The sequence below is a fragment of the Schistocerca piceifrons genome, chromosome 2, assembly GCF_021461385.2.
Source record: "Schistocerca piceifrons isolate TAMUIC-IGC-003096 chromosome 2, iqSchPice1.1, whole genome shotgun sequence".
In the NCBI taxonomy this organism is placed as follows: Eukaryota; Metazoa; Arthropoda; class Insecta; order Orthoptera; family Acrididae; genus Schistocerca; species Schistocerca piceifrons.
The window spans coordinates 607,223,348-607,246,402 of NC_060139.1; the positions used below are offsets into that span (position 1 = coordinate 607,223,348).

A 23,055-nucleotide genomic window follows, 5' to 3' on the forward strand; every position below is an offset into this window, starting at 1 on the left:
TATGTGACTGGATTGAGGACTTTTTGGTAGGGAGGACACAGCATGTTATCTTGGATGCAGAGTCATCACAAGTTGTAGAAGTAGCTTTGGATGTGCCCCAGGGAAGTGTGTTGAACTCTTAATGACCTTGCACACAATATTAATGATAAAATCAGACTTTTTGCAGATGATCAAGTACTATCTGAGAGAAGCTGCATAAATATTCAGTCTGATCCTGATTAGATTTCAGCATGGTACAGAGATTAGTAACTTGCTCTAAATGTTCAGAAATGTAAAATTGTGCACTTCACAAAATGAGAACTGTAGTATCCTATGACCATAATATCAATAATGAGTCACAGATGGAATCAGCTAAATCATACGAATACCTGGGTGTAAAACTTTGTAGGGATATGAAATGGAATGATCATATAGGTTCAGTCGTGGGTAAAGCAGATGGTAGACTTCAGCTTAGTGGGGAAGTGCAATCAGTCTACAAAAAAATATTGCATACTAATCACTCATGCTACTGGTTCTAGAATATTGCTCAAGTGTGTGGGGCCCATACCAGATAGGACTAACAAGGGATGTACATGTCATGCTATTCATTAGAATGCAACTATCACGTAACTCAAACTTTACCATGCTGTGAGGTTTTCCTTCTTTTTCGCAGTTCATAATATTACAGTTTCTAGTGCAAAGGCTGAATATATGCAATGTGCCGCTCCTATCTTTTGAAAATGAAGCCATAGTGCCAATATTTCTTTGTGACGTTTTGTTGACTGTTTCTCCCAGAAATAGCTACAGTTCACATGTTCATGTGTCAGTCTGCACTTCTTTGGATGGAAAAATGTTGATATTCTCCTTCAAACACTGTTTTAAGTCCCTTAATGACAAAAGAGCCTGAGCTGCTCCATGCTCAGAAACAATAGTCAACACCTCTCGTACCTTTACTTAAACCCACTTCCCCATTGCTGTCCAACTTACTGGTGAACAATGCAACATCGATACTGCTTGTTCATCCGTACCACTGATGGTCAAACTAACATGTGTAAGTTTGCTCTGTCTGTAATTACTTCCATGTTTGCCACATAGTTAAACATTCTTAAGTTTTTCTCTTCTGCAACATGGTGAAGCTGTGCAGGGAATTCTTTTTGTGCTCCTTGCAACCCTGTCAAGATTCTTGTGGCGGCAGTAACACTAAACTTAATTTTCTGTTTACCGGTGGTAGACTGCTTCCTGTAGACCCCCCTCCCTTCACTTCAATTCTTGCACCATTGAGGCTATGTGCTAATGCTTGTGAAAGTCTGGCTACAGCTGTGCAAATGCTTATTTTTGTAGTTTGAATATCTGGGGACAAACAAAAATACCATCTTATTTTCCCCTAACTAAAATGTAGACATTTATCATGCACATAGAGAAATGCCTCCCCAGTCGTGTCCATGGCCTTAATGAAATCATTCATTAGCCCCAATTTTATATGAAGATCAGGGGGAATTATGTTCTTGGATTCAAAAAGTGCTTATTGCGTAAAATTGTCAGATGCTGGTGCAATTAATTGGCACTTATGCCAATCTTACTTTTTATGATGAAGTGTTTTGGTGTAGCCATGTTGTCACCCAGACAATATGCTTACGACTTCATAGCCCTGGAAATCTGCCATTTAAACTTGTCATAGTTCAATCTCAATAACTGTTTTATGTTCTCATACATTTCTTTCATGTAAGGTGCATACCCAATCGAAATCAATAGTAATACATTGCCATTATGCAGTAGCCCACACTTTAAACTTACTTGTAGGAGTCAAACAACTTTCACCACTCACTTTCATAGTCAGGCATTTTGAAGGTGGTGATGCAGCACGAGTTTCACTACCACCATCATCACTACCACAATTAGGTGGGACAGGACCAAGCAGTCCATCTCTATAAGACATTGGTCACTTCGCCGACAGCAGTTGGGCTATGTCAAGGAAGACTTTCTCCTTGGAAATACCATTGTTAATGGAGTCATCATAAAAAAGTAACAATCACTCACATGATATGGTGGACCTTGCTAGATCATGGGTACAGCAAAGCCTGTGGAGGATCTTTTGTGATACAACCTCGACTGAAGATGCAAGGCTCAAGATATGAAACATACATGTGGAGCCCTGGGCTTGTCCTGGTCCCCAATTTCACCACTAGAGGACACTGTACACCTTCCTAATATGTAGCACTATTGGCCTTCTTTGCATTTTCAATGTACCCTGTCCACAAATGTAGCAAAAATTGAGAGCAATGTTATGCATCTGCAAGGCATATTGCATCACAGGCATTACAATGACTCCACACATTACTAGACTTCAGTAACACATTCTTCCAGTACAAACAGGACACTGCTTTGTAAAAGACTGAAGCTACGCTTAAACGAAACATGATCCACCCATCACTTCTTGTTGCTACAAGCTCAGGCTAAGAATGGTGACAAAATACACACAGTTATCTTTGCCTAAACTTAATGACTGTCTACCATCAATGTATTCTGAGTCCTATACAGGAAGGCATTGACAGTGAATGCTAATAAAATATAATTAAATGCACCCAACTCTAACTTGGAAACAAGAGCTAATTCGAGCATTTCATTATTGTTTTTGTTAAAGTGTAGCCAATATACTCAACAAACATTTCATCCTTGTTACATTTTTCACTGTTTGCAAGCATAATTGCAGAAAAAATTACCAAGAAAGAGATTGTTAATGGAAGTTAAGAACAGGAAGGTAGTGGTATGTGAGGATATATTGCAGTTATCTACAGATATCATGGAGACTGGGATCCAAGAGGCCTCTGTGGTGCACGAGGCACTCGTGTCTTTTGTTTCATATCCCAGCGTGCTCAGCAACTGGGTACTATGAAGTAAACATGCACTTGCAAGTTCTGTGATACGTGGCAGCTCTTTAGGAAACAAGATGTCATACTTCATCAAACCAAAAACTCACTTGCGGCAACTCTGTAATTACAAGACAGAATTGCTGGGCAGTACTTACGCTGAGAAGGTGAAGTATTTAGTACTGTTGATACACACAGTACATACAGGGCACTATCCTAGCTTGAAGAACTATTACTACCTTTCCTGCGAATGGGTGAGGGGTGACAGACAGGTTGGGAAAGATTAAAAACGAAGAGCAGGTCACTCAAACCCCAGGATAAGAAGTAATCACATCTTGTCTCCCCTCATTCTAAGAGGTGAGTCATTTTCTTCCTGGGCTCCGAGTGACTGCCCTTTTCAACATTCCCTAACCTATCCTTTTCCCCTTCTCAAGGAAGGAACTAATTTAATAAAATGTCAGCAAAGCCTACAGGTAAGAATAATTTCATGTAAATTTTTGAATATTTACCTTAGGAAACTTAAAATTAAGAAACAAAAATATACATGTACAAGTAACTGCAAATCTTCAGTACTGCACTTTATTTGCAACAAAATCTTTTTCTGAAAAAATAAAGTTTTATAAATTCTTTACAAATGAATGTAAAATTAAATAATTGTTTATTAACTATATTACAAAAAAGTCAGTGCTTTGACCCAAGGAGAGCAATGCTGAAAGTGCGGCTCCCAAAAATTCGTGCAGGAGGTATTTCCAACACAAAACCATGTGCCTCAGCTCACAACATATTTCACAAACCAAACTGGAAATATCCAGTCATTACTAGTATAATGATGCATTATACACAGCTATACATATATATAAGTAACGACATTGAGTATTATTGCATCTCTTTTCCACCTACATGCAAACTTAGCAAAATAAATACAGAATTTCAGTCGGTTCACATATCACAAATTACATAAATTGTTTCACTATTTATGCAACAATTATAACCAGCAGAACTAGACAATTTTAAAGACTACACTGAAAGATTGTGCTTACTTACAAGTAGCATATCAAAAGAATATCTACAAGTGAAACAGCTCTGAGAGTTATTGCATCTCAATCAAAAATTTGAAGTCTGGCATTTATCTACAAAATACTAAATATTGAAAACTTAATATTTTGTACCTTTCCTTATAGTCTTAATGTGTACAAATGTTTCAGTGATGCACGTTCTCAATTACTTATGGCCCTTGCCACTTGATAGCATGATTAAGTCTTACCAGTGTGCAATACAACCGGAAAGGAGTTTCTAAAATGTGCCAATTACCAAGCAAATTAACTTAAAGGGTCAAAAGTATAAAAAATAGTTAATGGTAAAAGGAATTTGCTTAATAATTGTTACAGTAATTTTCCATTTGGTATGTTAATTGACGTTTGGTTTTTATGACGAGAGACATGATGTGTGCTAATTTAGTTGATTACCAAATTCACAGTATTATTATTTTAAATTATTTTCAACATTTCACACGTTTGCCACATTTCATCCAATGCATTAACTTCTGCAACACTGTTCTATCCTTTTGTAAACATTTTCCACATTTTTCAATAACAAATTTTTTTACATCACTTAATTTTTACAATTCTTAAACCAAACACACCACCATAGCACGAATCTTGAAGTTTAATTTTAATAAAAAGGAATCTACTCCACTCATATGAAATATTACAAAATTATACTGAAAGTATCATAGCAGATTTAGTGCTTTTCTGTACAAAGACTATGAGTGTATAACAATTTACAAAAAAGGTTATGCGATTTTAAATGAAGTACAAGAGTGATAAAAATCTAAATTTCACTACACTATAGCAATGTGCACCCCAACCCCTAAACAAAAAATAATTATTTTATAGAATGGAGAAGCAACAAATCTGAGGCATGTACTTAGTAGCACAAGTCATCACAAAATCTGCATTAATTGCAGTTTATAGTCTTGCTCCAAGTGACATGACAATCATTATAGGAGAATTATTTTAAATTGTGGGTTTATTGCTGAACTTCCCGAATTGAGGCTATAAGCTGCACAAAAATGACTGAACAAGTTGTTCCACATATGGAAGCCACCTAGATTGGAATATGGCAATAATTCCAGATATGCAAGCACACAAATGCAAGCACAGAGCTAGTCCCTAACCATTTTTGGCACCCCTCCTTTCTTCACCACTTTTCTTAATTCTTCTGATCATCACTTCTTCATTGTTCTCTTCTTACCTCTGATTTCTTGTATTTTTCAACTTATTTATCATTCTCTTACACTTTCATACTACTTGCAGTATTGTATTAAGATTTCTGAGCAAGGTACAGCCTTTTGAACATAAACAGCCTTTTGCATGCCACACTATTCTTCTTTGAGTAAGATAGAATGTGTAGGTTTCTTATGGCCTATCTTTATCCTTTTGGCTGCTCTTTTGTATCAACACTGTTTACTTACAAGCCTCCAAGAGAAATATACATTGGTGGAAGTGTTTAATGATAATTAATTTACTTTTGTAACACTAAGTAATTTTTTTCACTGCTATTTAAAACTCTCATGTATTTGGGGATTTATTAGCTGCATCAAGAAAGAAAACTGATAATGGAATAAATGTGTAATGATTTTATCCTGAAACTGAAGTACTCAACTGTGTTACAAAATAAAACAAAAACCATTCTACAAATAAAATTATATATTTAATGTAAATATCATTTTTGTTAATTCTTGTTCTGCTGTAACAATTTTTAACTTGCACTGAGAAAGTAATTGTTACTAACAGTAACTTTCAGAAATTAACAATCTTCTAATGTACACAAAGGAAAATAAATTTTAACCAAACACTTTACATATAGAATATTTACCATACAGAATTACTTAGGTAACAAATTTCTAGAACAAGAAATATAGAAACTTCTTATACAACTAACATACAAACATGCAGATGTTATGCATTCCACAATCTTCCTGGCAGAGAAAAACAAGGCCTTAAAGTTATTATACATTAAGTTGCATGTAAATAGAATTTGTATTTTTGTTTCAGACACACTGATCACATTAAAGAATTTTGTCAACAGTCAGAAAATATATACCGAATGCAGTTCACACGTAATATTCACTGCAGAAACAAGTAAATTATGCTGAAATTTTCCCTGTCTAAATATAGCCTGTGGAGTTTGAACTCTGAAGATAATGAGTTAAAACAACTCTATTTATAACAAAAGCCAATTACGGTATCAGACAGGAAATTGCAATGAATTTGTTTTATCAGCACAAAAGTTACAAGATGCTCAACATCACAAACTAAACAGCCATAAGTTTATTAACTTACTCATTCTTTTTCCTACACACATAGTCACATACTTTTCATTATAATATAAATGAAAACAAACAACATCTGTTACATTTAGACACGCTAAAATGTGATACATCATTCACACAATTCAAAAGTTATATTAAAATTGAAGTTACTAATGGTACTGTTCTTGCAATACTTTTTTTAACTGACATGAAAATAAAAAATTCCAAAACTGATGTTAAAACTTTAAAAAATACTAGTACAGTACAGCTATAAACATGATTTCATTAAGAGGACAGTGCATCACTTTAGTAAAAACACCCACTACAGCCATCAGGAAGATTACTTTCACTACAATTTTCAAAAAATTTTAAAATTAAAATTTATACTAATAACTGCACAAAATAGAGCCAACAATCTATCAGACTGTTAAGATTTTAAACTGAAGCTACAGAGTTTGCTCATATGCATCTTATTTACACACTCAGTCCAATACTTTTTTTATACAGAATTTTATGCTGACCAGAATTTTTATTTATGCACCATTTCAGTTCTGCTTTGGAAAGTCTCATAGTAACTTCCTGATAAAAACTGTTTAATTTCACCTGAATTCATAAATTTGTATGCTATGCTCTGGAACATGTGTTAATGTTAAGGACTGATACCTGAAACGGTAAAAAAAATTGCGTTAGATAAAAAATTGACTGAAAACTATTTTATACCTCACCATATGAATGACTAATTTAAAATGGATGTTAAAATAATTACTATCTATCCTACACATTTGTAGAACATTTTAATTAGTTGTACTTGACTGGCAACAATTTACAATGTGACGAATTTTGAAATATTTCGGTTCCATCTTTCAACAACCCTTGTTTTGATTTGGCCTTGACATTCACCATCACAGCAATTTTCCACTGCATCAGGAAATTTGTAAACAGGTGAAAAAAGGTGTAATTTAACCAGAAAGTAGCACGAGTTTAAAAGTATATCAACAGAAATATGAAACAACTTCACAATAAGAGGGTTGTACCAGCTAAGTTGCCATATTACACAGTATGGACTACAGTCACTGTGAAAATTTCCCTGGGTGCCCAGCATTCATTTATGATTTTACTAATGCACTAACAAATAGTAGATGTAGATGTGCACAGTCACAGCAAATGGTGCCTGAAGACATAATTTTAATATCTAAAAATCAGTTACACTATAAATTAGCTGTCACTAACAAAGTGCAGCTGAGTGGCACTTGTCAATTTATTAAACAACTTTCATCTGCAGCCCCAATTACTCTATCAAATTCCAATGGAACCAGTAACGTTATTTGTAAAATTCCCCCCCCCCCCCCCCCCCCCATAGGGTCCACTCATACTAAGACATTTCCTGTATTTCCAAACATTAGAAATACCATTTTAAAAAGCGATAAATGTACGAAACTAGCATTTTAAAAGACTAACAAAGCAACTACCAGAATAAAATCCAGATACAGACTTCATGAAAAACAGGGACATAGAACACGAACCAAATGAAAGTTTTTTCCTTTTAAGGTCACACTAATACAATATACAGCAAGTGACTGTTAGAAAATGTGTAAATGTTGTCTGTCTCTTAATGTGGTGCATATCATGTACACATACTGTAAGTGACATTCCAATATTGTTATCAGACTTCTCTGAATGACTAAAAACATCTTGTGCAATCAGTTTTTAATGCTTATGTGTTTCCAATAAATTAATTAGGTAACTCTCCCAATTTCACACACTGAATGAGGACATGAGTAGTTATGAAGCAACACACTGGCGTAAGTTAGCACGGAATCCACAGAGAAGGTGGCAAGGACCTGCTTGAATTATTTAAGAAGAGAACATTACTACAAAATCCAGAGATTTATTTCTTTATTGGTCCTGTGAATCTAGTAGGACTCTGCAGTATACAAAAGATATTGGACCATTCATTAAAAAAAATACACAATCTTTGATCTTTTTTCAGACATCATTCTAACAACATTTATTTGTCTTGTGTGGTAGCTAAGTGCAGATTCATTACAGGTTATGCTTGGGCTGCCAGTGTTTAGTTTTTCTTTTCTAATAATTAAATTTTCAAGTATATAACTACACGGAAACGGTAGTGCTTTACTCTTCCTAAATAGTGTCTTGCACGATCTTTGATCTAATCTTTCCACTAATCTAACAAACTTTTTTTAAAACGATTTCTGACTAGCTCCACAATTTCCCCAAACACTACACCATATTTCAATATTGAATGAACATAAGCAAAATATATGGTCCTGAGATTATCATGTGATATACAGTTTCTTATTACTCTCATTACAAAACATGTTTTGCTCAGTTTCTTGTTCACATAATCCATGTGTGTATCCAATTTCATGTTTTGTTGAATCCGTATACCAAGAAACTTCGTATTCCCTGTTTTTTTAATTTTTTGTCCACTTATATCTACAGGAGGATTACCTGGTGTCCTATTATGGGTGGTGAATATATATACATTGCGACAAATTTTTCCAGATTTATAATCAAACTGTTTGCAACAGAGTACTTTACTATCTTCTCTGTGACGGTCTTAATGTCAGTTTCAAAGTTTTCTTTGCTACTTCCTGTAATTAAGATGCTTGTGTCATCTGCAGATAGATACAGCTTACTGTTTTTACTGTTTATATGTGAATCGTTTATATGTAGTAAGAACAGAATTGGATCCAATATGGAACCTTGGGGAACACCATGTCTCACCACTAATAAATCTGACTGATGAGTTTTGACAGTCCCATTTATTTCATGTGTTATCTCTCTGAGCTGTTTTCTTTCGTGGAGGTATGATTTAATCCAGTTATGCAGTGTTGCCATAATACCCAAAGTTCTGAATCTTACCTATAATGTATCATGATTGATGGTATCAAATGCTTTTTACAAGACTAGGAATATACTTGAGGTATGTTCCTGCATATCTAGGGCCTGTAGAGCTCATTGTTGTTGTTGTTGTGGCCTTCAGTCCTGAGACTGGTTTGATGCAGCTCTCCATGCTACTCTACCCTGTGCAAGCTTTTTCATCTCCCAGTACCTACTGCAACCTACATCCTTCTGAATCTGCTTAGTGTATTCCTCTCTTGGCCTCCCTCTACGATTTTTACCCTCCACGCTGCCCTCCAATACTAAATTGGTGATCCCTTGATGCCTCAGAACATGTCCTACCAACCGATCCCTTCTTCTGGTCAAGTTGTGCCACAAACTTCTCTTCTCCCCAATCCTATTCAATACTTCCTCATTAGTTATGTGATCTACCCATCTAATCTTCAGCATTCTTCTGTAGCACCACATTTCGAAAGCTTCTATTCTCTTCTTGTCCAAACTATTTATCGTCCATGTTTCACTTCCATACATGGCTACACTCCATACGAATACTTTCAGAAATGACTTCCTGACACTTAAATCAATACTGGATGTTAACAAATTTCTCTTCTTCAGAAACGCTTTCCTTGCCATTACCAGCCTACATTTTACATCCTCTCTACTTCGACCATCATCAGTTATTTTGCTCCCCAAATAGCAAAACTCCTTTACTACTTTAAGCGCCTCATTTCCTAATCTAATTCCCTCAGCATCACCCGATTTAATTTGACTACATTCCATTATCCTTGTTTTGCTTTTGTTGATGTTCATCTTATATCCTCCTTTCAAGACACTGTCCATTCCATTCAACTGCTCTTCCAAGTCCTTTGCTGTCTCTGACAGAATTACAATGTCATCGGCGAACCTCAAAGTTTTTATTTCTTCTCCATGAATTTTAATACCTACCCCGAATTTTTCTTTTGTTTCCTTTACTGCTTGCTCAATATACAGATTGAACAACATCGGGGAGAGGCTACAACCCTGTCTTACTCCCTTCCCAACCACTGCTTCCCTTTCATGTCCCTCGACTCTTATAACTGCCATCTGCTTTCTGTACAAATTGTAAATAGCCTTTCGCTCCCTGTATTTTACCCCAGCCACCTTCAGAATTTGAAAGAGAGTATTCCAGTCAACATTGTCAAAAGCTTTCTCTAAGTCTACAAATGCTAGAAACGTAGGTTTGCCTTTCCTTAATCTTTCTTCTAGGATAAGTCGTAAGGTCAGTATTGCCTCACGTGTTCCAGTGTTTCTACGGAATCCAAACTGATCTTCCCCGAGGTTGGCTTCTACTAGTTTTTCCATTCGTCTGTAAAGAATTCGTGTTAGTATTTTGCAGCTGTGACTTATTAAGCTGATAGTTCGGTAATTTTCACATCTGTCAACACCTGCTTTCTTTGGGATTGGAATTATTATATTCTTCTTGAAGTCTGAGGGTATTTCGCCTGTTTCATACATCTCGCTCACCAGATGGTAGAGTTTTGTCAGGACTGGCTCTCCCACGGCCGTCAGTAGTTCCAATGGAATATTGTCTACTCCGGGGGCCTTGTTTCGACTCAGGTCTTTCAGTGCTCTGTCAAACTCTTCACGCAGTATCGTATCTCCCATTTCATCTTCATCTACATCCTCCTCCATTTCCATAATATTGTCCTCAAGTACATCGCCCTTGTATAGACCCTCTATATACTCCTTCCACCTTTCTGCTTTCCCTTCTTTTCTTAGAACTGGGTTTCCATCTGAGCTCTTGATATTCATACAAGTCGTTCTCTTATCTCCAAAGGTCTCTTTAATTTTCCTGTAGGCGGTATCTATCTTACCCCTAGTGAGATAGGCCTCTACATCCTTACATTTGTCCTCTAGCCATCCCTGCTTAGCCATTTTGCACTTCCTGTCGATCTCATTTTTGAGACGTTTGTATTCCTTTTTGCCTGTTACATTTACTGCATTTTTATATTTTCTCCTTTCATCAATTAAATTCAATATTTCTTCTGTTACCCAAGGATTTCTACTAGCCCTCGTCTTTTTACCTACTTGATCCTCTGCTGCCTTCACTACTTCATCCCTCAAAGCTACCCATTCTTCTTCTACTGTATTTATTTCCCCCATTCCTGTCAATTGCTCCCTTATGCTCTCCCTGAATCTCTGTACCACCTCTGGTTCTTTTAGTTTATCCAGGTCCCATCTCCTTAAATTCCCACCTTTTTGCAGTTTCTTCAGTTTTAATCTACAGGTCATAACCAATAGATTGTGGTCAGAGTCCACATCTGCCCCTGGATATGTCTTACAATTTAAAACCTGGTTCCTAAATCTCTGTCTTACCATTATATAATCTATCTGATACCTTTTAGTATCTCCAGGGTTCTTCCATGTATACAACCTTCTTTCATGATTCTTAAACCAAGTGTTAGTTATGATTATGTTGTGCTCTGTGCAAAATTCTACCAGGCGGCTTCCTCTTTCATTTCTTAGCCCCAATCCATATTCACCTACTATGTTTCCTTCTCTCCCTTTTCCTACACTCGAATTCCAGTCACCCATGACTATTAAGTTTTCGTCTCCCTTCACAATCTGAATAATTTCTTTTATTTCATCATACATTTCTTCAATTTCTTCGTCATCTGCAGAGCTAGTTGGCATATAAACTTGTACTACTGTAGTAGGTGTAGGCTTCGTATCTATCTTGGCCACAATAATGTGTTCACTATGCTGTTTGTAGTAGCTTACCCGCATTCCTATTTTCCTATTCATTATTAAACCTACTCCTGCATTACCCCTATTTGATTTTGTGTTTATAACCCTGTAGTCACCTGACCAGAAGTCTTGTTCCTCCTGCCACTGAACTTCACTAATTCCCACTATATCTAACTTCAACCTATCCATTTCCCTTTTTAAATTTTCTAACCTACCTGCCCGATTAAGGGATCTGACATTCCACGCTCCGATCCGTAGAACGCCAGTTTTGTTTCTCCTGATAACGACATCCTCTTGAGTAGTCCCCGCCCGGAGATCCGAATGGGGGACTATTTTACCTCCGGAATATTTTACCCAAGAGGACGCCATCATCATGTAATCATACAGTAAAGCTGCAAGCCCTCGGGAAAAATTACGGCTGTAGTTTCCCCTTGCTTTCAGCCGTTCGCAGTACCAGCACAGCAAGGCCGTTTTGGTTATTGTTACAAGGCCAGATCAGTCAATCATCCAGACTGTTGCCCTTGCAACTACTGAAAAGGCTGCTGCCCCTCTTCAGGAACCACACGTTTGTCTGGCCTCTCAACAGATACCCCTCCGTTGTGGTTGCACCTATGGTACGGCTATCTGTATCGCTGAGGCACGCAAGCCTCCCCACGTTCCATGGTTCATGGGGGGCTCATACAGAAAAGAAAAGGTTGCTGTTTCTGTAGAGGGATTTCTCCTAAAATCATGTTGAGATGTCTTTAGTGTATTATATTTATTTATGACATTTGATAGTCTTATAAAAGAGTTTCTCCAGAATTTTAGAAAACAGACAGTAGAGAAACTGATCTATAATTTGACACCTCTTCCTGGCTTCCATTTTTATGTAGTGGTTTAACTTAAGCAATTTTTTAAACATGTTGGAAAGCTGCCTGATGAGAAGAACAGGTTTACAAGATACGTCAATAGTTCAGAAATTAAGTCTACAATTTTTTTTAACAACAAAATCTGGTAAATTATCTATTCATGATGAATGTTTTGACTTTAAAAGCTTGATTTCTTGCTGTACCTCTTGTGTACTAGTTGGTATGAGAAACATTGTTTTCTACCTGTTCAATTTTTGATGTTACTTGTGAGGGATGTTTATGGGTGACCTTTTCCTCGGCAAGTTTTTTTGCTATATTTACATGTGCTTACATTTGGTTTGCAGATAGTGTGCGAATTTTCATTCAACTGCATAATATTAGTTTTTGTTTGTTACTTCCTGTGTCTTTCTTTACAATATTCCAAACAGTTTTCATTTTATTGTATGCATTTCGTATGTATCTATCATTTTCCATCATTTTGGCATTGTTTATTACTTTCCTGAGAATTATCAAATTCCGGTGTTCTGTGACACATTTCTGTAACTCTGTAGAGGAATCGTTCCTCTGTGCATGATTTTCTGATACCTGTAGTGCTCCATTTGTTTGTGTTAGTGAGATTTGACCTCCTAATTTTAAGTGGAAATGCTACAACAAAATGATATTTAACTGTATTCATAAAGATATTAAATTTGCCTGATATATTCCCAGCACCATAAATTTGCTCCCAGGATTCTTTTATTAAAATGATTTCTAAATATTTCAATATTCCAATCATTGTAATATGTAGTCTCATATGTACTTGTCAGTTTGTTGGTCTTATCACATTCAATATCAAAGCTTATGGTTTGTCCATAGTGGTCTCCAAGTCCAGTCTTTATTATTTCTGCCTTATAATGTTGTTGATTAGGTTAATTATTATTTTGTCTATTGTGGATTTTGTGGAGCAAGTTTCTCATGTTGGGGAATGTGTTATGATTTTCAAGTTATAAGAAACTAGGAGATTCAATTGTTCTGTTCTTATTTTATGGGTTTTGCTAAGTCTATATCGAAATCACCGCATACGAGGAGCGTTTGTTTATTTTTTACAGTTTGAATTAATGTTTTTTCCATGTGTTGAAGAAAGTTTTTTTCTGTCTCCATCAGGAGATCTATAAAGGCATACTCAGTTTTATTTGATGGTAATTCTATGGATTGGTTTTGGTTTTGTTTTCCTTTAGGGCGCAAGAAACAACTAGAGTCATATGTGGCCAAGTCATAACTATAGAACACAGAGACAGAGAGGAGTTAAAAACGACTATACATCAGTCCCAATTGACATAATAGAAGGCAGCTAAAAAGAAGCATGTGGAAAAAGGACTAAAAAAGACACCATACAGAAAAAGAGATCCAAGACTAAAAATTAAATGGCCTTTGCCATATTGCTTTGGCAGATACAAAGTAAAATGTGGTCGATAACCTGGGTGCCATTTGCTAAAACGGCCGATAACTCCTACGGCAAACCCAAGCGGGAACGTAAATGGTTAAAAAAGTGGGCATTCCATCAGGAAGTGGCAGACAGTTAAAACTGTAGCATCACTTATCAAATGACTATTAAAGAGGCAGTGCCCAATAAGCAGCCTAGTTAAAATGACCTCCTCCTGCAGGAGGGCTGAGAGGAGGTCCTCCAAGCTGCTGAGAGAGTCTTAATAAGCCGAAGTTTATTCCCATGAAGGGAGGGGACCATTGGCGATGCCAAAGGAACACCATCTCTTGACAGACGACAACACAGAGCATCAGAGGGAATATAGGAACTCACGGGCTTAGGTACGAGGACTGCAATTTTGGCAGCAGTGTCAGTAGGCTCATTTCCTGGCAGACTGACATGACCAGGAACCTACAGAAACATCATACTGCCTCCACAAAAAGAGAGCAAGTGACTGTTTTTCCTGGTTCCACAGCACTAAGGGATGGGCGGTGTACAGCACACATAGACTTTGAAGATCGCTGAACGAGTGTGAGCACAGGACACAATTGAAGAGGGAGTCTCGCCAGATGTACCCTGTGGCCGGATACAGGGTGAAGAGCTTGGCTGTAAATACTGAGCACTGTACCGGAAGCTGATATTGAAAGACACGGGTGCCAATGACGAAGGCACACCCGACCCCATAGTCAGTCCGAGATCCATCAGTGTATACACTACGTTCCACGCGAAGGTCGTGAAACTGAAGGCGATAGACCGAGGCTAGAGTAGTGTCCTTGGGAAGCGAATGAAGGCCATGGTTAACATGGGTCGCTTCACGAAGGTGGTGAAGGGTTGACACCCACCGGGAAATTTGTAGGTAGTGTGAAGTTAAGTCGCCGTAGCAAGTGCCGAAAGCGGACTCCAGGTGGTAACAGAGAAGGGGGGTGCACACCACACTGGTGATCAAAGGAATCATCAAAGGAGGCAGCATATGATGGGTGGCAACACATGGCAGACAAACGGCATGCATACATGCTGAGGAGAAAGTCACGGCGGTAGGAAAGTGGTAGTCCAGCAGCTTCAGCGTACAGACACTGAAAGGTGCCTGTAGCCATACGGATGCCATGATGGTGAAAGGTGTTGAGACTGTGTAAGAGGGATGGGCATACAAATGCATAAACAAAGCACCCAGTCTAGTTTTGAACGGACAAGAGACCGGTACAAATGGAAGGAGAGTGGTTCGATTGGCACCCCAGGAAGTGACATTGAGGAACCGCTGCCAGGTAAGACACATGGGAGGACCATGAGTGTTTCCTATTGAGCATGAGCCCCAGGAATTTCGTAGTTTCAATGAAAGGAAGGGATACAGGCCCAAGATGTAAAGATGGTGGGAGAAACCAATTGTGTTGCCAGAAATCCATGCAGACGATTTTGTCAATGGAAAAGCGAAAGCCATAGTCAATGCTCCAGGAGTAAAGATGATCAAGACTCTGCTGAAGACATCTCTCAGTGAGACAGGTCCATGGTGAACTGCAATAGATGGCAAAATCGCCAACAAAAAGGGAGCCAGAGATGCCCAGCGGGAGACAAGCCATTACAGGGTTAATGGCAAAAGCAAAGAGGATGAAACTCAGGATGGAACCCTGAGGCACACTGTTTTCCTGGATAAAGGTGTCCAACAAGGCATAACCCACATGCACTGCAGTGCTTCGAGAATTTCTACGTAAATTCTGGACCCACTCTGCCTTCTACTGTCTCTAACACATGATATTTTAAATATAAGTGAGAGAGAGCCTATTTACTGAGCATCAGCTGTGTGTGTGTGTGTGTGTGTGTGTGTGTGTGTGTGTGTGTGTGTGTGTGTTTGAAGTTTATCGTGAGACTACTACGTAAGACTACTATAGACGTGGTGGTCGAACGGCACCAATAAGTGTCTGCCAGTTGCGCCATGGAAGCTGTAGTGAAAGAACAAGGAGTGTTTATATATATTTTGTGCTGTATTATAACTTTGACAATTGTAGTGGAAAAAAAAGAACAGCTGAAATATTGTTAATTAATGTTCATTTTGGACTTGGAGAGGATAAGACGTGTAATGTGATTCATAGTGAGAAAGGACAAGGTTATCAAGCCAACCTTACCTTTTATGTAAATCTACTTTGTTTCTACGCTTTGGAGACGTGAAGAGACTTACTTGATAGTATTTATTTTTGTGGAGACTCAGATTTGTAAAAGTTTGATGTTCAAATACATATCATTAAGTGCCGAATACATAAAGTTTGTATACTTATTCCACACGTTCTATATAAAAAAGCGTTAGAGCGTGGCAACCTGTGTGAAAGGACAGAAGAAAACAGGAATTTTTGGACGAAAATGAGATAAGAAGATATTATGTGTTGCCATAGCACAACAGCAGCAGAAAGAGAGAAGCAGAACCAGGGGACAGGTCCAAGACACCCCTTGTTTGGATGTGAATACCAACATCGAAGATGAAGATCAAGAAAGATTTCCCTCTGTTTAACAGAACCAGTTAACGTCACCTGCAAATCGTTGAATAAAGCTTTGGCGTAACTTACCACCAGAGAGGTACTGGAACAAACCTAAAGAAGAGCTTGCTAAAGGACGTCACATCCCATATAAAACATGGAAGGTTTTCAACAGGCTGAGAACTGGTGTATCCCAATGCAAGGTAAATTTGAAGAAATGGGGTTTCTCTCCAGGAGATGAACTATGCGAATGTGGCGAACAGCAAGGTCACCAACACCTGCTCAACTGTAGAAACCCCCAGCACCATGCCCGATGGACGATCTGGTTATCGCCAATGATACAGAAGTTCAAACAGCGGAATTTTGGATGTCATATGGAATTTAATCATGTACTTATATTGTTTGTAAATTGCCGTCTATCAACTATGTATATGTATGTTATGTTCTGGACATGAGTAAATAAATAAATAAATAAATAAATAAATAAATAGTAACCGAGAATAACAAGACAAAATAAGTTCATGGAACTGGATTCTGCCTGAAAATTCAAATGGTGAAAATTAGGAAATGCAACAAAAGGGAAGACGTACGAAAGTCATAATGTTAAAAGAAAACAGAGAAGATCTCAACGTGTTAGACTAAGAAGAGATACGCTGAGAACAATTCAACGAAGAAGATCCGGTGGGGAGTAGACAGCTCTCGCACACATCCTGAGGACGCAGACGTGGAAAACAACATCCGACGCTGCAGGCACCAGTTGTTGCTCGCCGGTGCCGATTCCACATGCGCTCGCCGAAGCAGCCTAAACTTTACGTCGGGTGAGCATAAAACAGTACTTTATTGTTTGAGTGTAAAGTTGGATAAACTGTCGAGTGAAGTATACTCGTGTAGTTGTTACACTTAGAGTGAAGTTTTAAATGTTTACTAGATCCAAAGCGCATGAGAATATGGAAAACGTGAAACAAGTAGAAGAAACTCGAGAACCAGCTATGGCTGTGAGAATCCGTAGAGAAATGCCAGAATGGACTGAGTTAGTAAATTTAATTAACGTCCAGAGTCTTAAGTTAGACTCGGTAAATGCTTAGTCAAATTCTAAACTAGGAGCCTAGAGTTTACAATCAAATGAAACTTTAAATTCTAGATTAAATGCTCAAAATGAAACGCTAGGGAAAGAAATAGGTTTGGTACATTCTAGTTTAATGCTCAAAGTCAAGTTCTAAATGGAAACCTTGAATAGTCAAGCAACCAATCTAGGTTTATTAAGTGCCAAGGTTGACACACAGAGTAGAGAATTTACTAATCTATGCGAAGGCATGGATACTTTGAAGACTAATTAGACACTGTAAATGGTAAAGTTGGAAATTTGAAGTTAGATTTAAAGAAGGAACTGAGTAATTCTTTAAGTATTTAGATAAATCAAATGTTTGCTGAATTCAACCAAAACCACACTAATAATTTGCAGAATTTGACAAAAAAGTTAGAATTGAATATTGAGGAAAAATATAATAGTGTAGAATTAGAGATTAATGAAAAGTTAGGATCAATGGAGGGTGTATGTAATGCCCAGTTTAATGCTATAAAGCAGGGATGGCATACTTTGAAAGAGAGCACTGATAAGCATAGCGAATTAATGCCCGTCATTCAATCACAAATTACAGGTGTAAGTACACGAGTAGACAGTGAAGAAAGAAGCATCAAAGAGAAGACAGCAAGCTCTGATACCATAAATATAAGTAGTCTGGAAGAACAGGTAGAAGAAATTATAGATCAGAAAGTCACAGAGAATAACCTCCGGGAATGCATCACCTATGGCTTCTTCTGAAATTACTGTTGCCAAGAAGGGCCTAGACGAACTCTGGAGAGAAGTCAAACTTATCCAGGAACATGTATTAAAACTAATAACTTCACCTAATGTGTTACCGAGTGAAGTGGTGATTGTTTTGCAGTGGGGAGGCTTTCAAATAAAATTTAACGAGAAGTACTGGTCTGCACTTGCTCAAGTAAAGTTAATATCAGATCCATGGGATCCGGGTGGAGTCATCTATCAACCCAGGGACATTAACATTCTGAGTTAACGGGCGGAGTGACAACTGTCGGCTCGAGTTGTTTTCGTTGTTTTTTTTTCTTCCCTTTTCCAAAATAGTTTTCCTGCACCAAATTCTCTTCAAATCTTAAACTATTCTGTCATCTATTTCCAATTTCTTAAACTATCCTATAATCTGATTACCTAGGAAACTGGATATGACTATAACATAAGGACTGGCTTACGAGAATCACAGATAAAAGGTTATCTCTAGACTAAATAAATTGAATGGAATATTTTTGTGGAAAACGTGATATTATGTGACTAATTTAAATAATTATTATACTATAGTGGATAGACTTTCTATTTTGCTTAGAATATTTTACACCTTTTATAAAATGTTATGTAGATTGGAAGGTTTGTATCAGGTCTGAAAGGGGTGGGTATCGTAGATGAAAGTATGATTTACACAAACAGATAAATCATGACTAAACCAACATGCCCACCACATCATACCTTTCAAACAACCCTCGCAATCAAGTGTGCCCGATTCTTCACCATTTGCAGTTTCCATAGAGCTGCTAAGACTTCCTTCGGTGAACTCAAGAATGAAGGTGGGAATGTCTGTTCTGGAGGAGATTATTTAACACTAAACCTCCACTGGCTTCTCACACTAGTACCTGTGAGGTAGGGATCCTAGGGAAGGGGAGGTGGGAAGGGTTTCCTGTCTTTAGGGCTATCTTCTTTCTGCTCTTCGATCTTAGCAACCATTTCTATTTGTTTCCTTTCTTACTTCTCATTTGAGGATCTATCTATTTTTTCCCGTCTTTCCATATTCACATACTTCTATCGCAGAAGTCCTTCCTACTTTCTGTGGTTTCTAATAACCTACATCTTATCTTTCGATAAGAAGGCCGAAGAATCAGCTTACATGAACACACATCCACACACTTACAAAAAGAGACAGATACACAGACAATAAGGTAACAGATTAGAAAGATGTGAGAACCGCCAATATAAACTATGATGATCCTACAATGAATGTACATAAGAAAGAGGCATGAGAGAACATAAGGCAAAGAGGAGTTAATTATGATAGTCATTAAGGAATGTCAGTCTAACAAATATTCTGACAAATTTTAGGATAGTGGGACTAGTATTGCCTAAGTAAACATTATCTACTGAATAGTACATCCAGACAGGGTATCTATTACAGGTATAGAAGATGATGAGTAGAGGAGGGAGTTGATATTAAGAAGTGAATGCGAAGTGTAGACTATATTTGTAGCTTTACCAGAAAATACTTAACTATAGTATATATAGTAATGTATACTGGGGATAATGAACCTTGAGGCCTACTCAGAAAGGATAAGGGGGGCATACCCGGCATCTGCTAAATATATAGGGAAGGCGTACCTACATGGAGATAGGACGACCTGTAGCCTAATGAACAGGGATGTTTTATGAAGGGGCATACCTACCAGAATGGAAAGAGGAATTGCACTCATACTATCAACTCACAAGTAAGGTATAGGTACTGATCCTAGCAGGAGGGGACAATATCTTGGCAGAAGTCAAATGTTATATAGGATTATTCTGGTAAGTTTGAATTCTATGTAACACTAACATTATCGCATTTTTGTTAAGTTTACGAGCGTCAAAAGCAACACTTATTTTGCCCAGAGTTCCTCCAAACTACAGTCTATAAATAATGAGACTATTGCATACTAAGGAAGTAGTGCAAAGAATTAGAATAAAGAATGAAGTACTCAAGTGTCATGAACACCTGAAGTTTGCGATTGGAGTTAAAGAAAGAGGCCTCACAATTCCTAAGTAATAATAATGTGGAGTGAAATCATAAATAAATGCTTTTATATACATAAAAACAAGGTAGAGTAAGAAATCAGTAAAAAGACAACAAGCAGTAGCTTGTGAAATATTACGCATGATATTAATGTACATAATGATTATGTATAAAATATCGAAGGTTCAACCTGAGAGGGGGGGGGGGGGGGGGGCGGGGGCGGGAGATATGTAGTGCTTGAGAATTTCTGCGTAAATTCTAGAACCACTCAGCCTTCTACTGTCCCGAACACACGATATTTTAAATATAAGTGTGAGAGTGCCTATTTACTGCACATCACCTGTCTGTGTGTGCAGGTTTGAAGTTTACTGTGAGACAACTGTAGACGCGCCGGTCAAACGGCCGGTTGCGCCATGGAAGCCGTAGTGAAAGAACAAGGAATGTTTATGTATTCAGTGTTGTTTCTGTAACTTCGAGTTGAAATATTATTAATGCTGTTTTTGGACATAGAACAGACAAGACATGTATTCAGTTTCATATTGAAAACGGACATGGTTATCAAGCCAACCTTACCTTATATATAAATCTACTTTGTTTCTACGCTTTGGAGACGCGAAGAGACTGACTTGCTAGTATTTATTTATGTGGAGACAGAGATTTGTAAAAGTTTGATGTTCAAATATACGTCGTGAAGTGAAGAAAAAGAAACTGCGTATGTATGCTTATTTTATAAGTAGAAAGAGTCTTGAGAAATTCCTGGTCCTAGTAAATATACTTCGGAGAAGAAGAAGAAGAAGAAGAAGAGGAAGAGGAAGAAGAAGAAGAAGAGGAAGAAGAAGAAGAAGAGAAAAGGAGGTTGCAGCAGTAAATTAACCAGAAAGGAAAGTCGGTTGACAATCTCAAGTAAGTAGTACAGTTACAGAAGCTGGAGTTTACACACATACTTTATCACTTTCAGTCATCCAAAGCATTAACGCACCTTGAAAATTTGGTCTTTTAAAAATGCTTGAAGGAAACAGGACAGGCGGCCATAGAAGCCCCACGTGTAAATAGTACAGAGTATACCAGTTCTACAGCAGGTGTCGTAGGCCTTCTCCAAATCTAAGAACATGGCCACAGTTTGGGATTTCCACAGAAAACCATTCATGACACAGATGGATGAAGTAATGAGATGATCAACTGCAGACTGCCACGCTCTAAATCCACACTATGGATTTGTTAGTAAATTGCGAGACTCGAGCCACCATACCAGGCAGGTATGAATCATATGTTCCATCACCTTGCAAACACAGCTGGTAAGAGAGAAGGGGCAGTAGCTAGAAGGAACGTTTTTGTTCATACCAGGCTTAGGTATGGGTTTGATGGTGGCTTCACACCAGTGTCTGGGAAATGTGCCCTCTGTCCAGATGCGGTCGTACGTGTTAAGCACGAAGTTCTTATCTGCGAGAGAAAGGTGCTGCAACATCTGAATGTGGATAGTGTTCGGCGCTGGGGCAGACGATCAGGATGAACTTGGAGCATTATCTAGCTCCCACATAGTAAAGGCGGCATTGCAGCACTCACGATTCGGAGAAGAGAAGGGTATCCCCTGAGCCTGCTCTGCTCGTTTCCGATGGAGGAAGGCGGGGTGATAGTGGGAAGGGCTCGAAACTTCCGCAAAATGGCGGCCCAAGGTGTTGGAGATAGTAATAGGGTCCACAATGACATCATCTGCTACTGTCAGGCTCGAAATTGGGGAATGGATCTTGGTCCCAAAGAGCCGTCGGAGGTTGGCCCACGTGACAGAGAAAAGGGTGGAACTGTTAACAGAACTAGTGAATGAAATCCAGCTAGCTCTTTTGCTATCCTGAAGAACGCATCTGTTTATAATGAATGCAGTTTGCCATCGTAGGATGATGGTTAAAAACGCAGAGAGCACATGTCAGAGTGCGAATTGTGTCGCGGCAAGCCTCACTCCACCAAGGGACTGGGACACAACGTGGTAAAGAGGAAGTGTAAGGAATGGAACGTTCTGCAGCAGTTACTCCTGGAAGCATGCTTGTATAGACGGTGTTAGGGTGGCTGCTTGCGACAAGGAGAAATCCGTGTTTTGAGTCCTGGTCCGGCACAAATTTTCATTTGTTCTGAAATATTCTATAGCGATGCAGAACTATATCACAATTTAAGAGTGCAATCTATATCAAGTTAAATTTCTGCAACCAAGCAGTCTTCAGTTGAGTCATACTCACATCAGCTCACTGCTAAGGAGTAAGCCCAAGAAGATGAAGATGATGACAACGATTGAGGCTTCCAAGGAACTCAAGTGTATTTAGTTCATCAGTGAGACAAACAGGCATGGTCAGCAACTGATAATGGCAGATGATTTTGGCATAATTTGTGTTGTCTATCAACAGACTTTAGCTAACATAACTGCATAAACTGGGATTTCACCCATGATTTTTACTCCATATCTATATTAAGTCATTTATAGATGACATTCAGTGGGCAGAATGATGCAGAGCTATACTAGAGGCAAACATCACCAACATACAATGCTGATGATACATTAGGTCCTATGGTGGTCACAATTCCATTTATTACGATACTTAAATCAGCCTCCCATGATACTCTAATAATAATAATAATAATAATAATAATAATAATAATAATAATAGGCAAGTTGCTACGATAACTTCATATGTGGCATGTGGCTAGGGTATAGTGTC

General features: G+C 38.0%; 1 protein-coding gene across 1 annotated transcript in view; it reads right to left on the reverse strand.

Annotated features, from left to right (window-relative positions):
- Window positions 1–3,393: 3,393 nt before the first annotated feature.
- Window positions 3,394–23,055, reverse strand: part of LOC124778030 (glucose-induced degradation protein 4 homolog) — an 89,818-nt gene continuing 70,156 nt past the window's right edge. Inside the window, exon 4 of the mRNA XM_047253611.1 lies at window positions 3,394–6,822. Within this exon, the coding sequence (XP_047109567.1) occupies window positions 6,759–6,822 (64 nt within the window). The 3' untranslated portion in view covers window positions 3,394–6,758. The remainder of the gene's footprint in view (window positions 6,823–23,055) is intronic.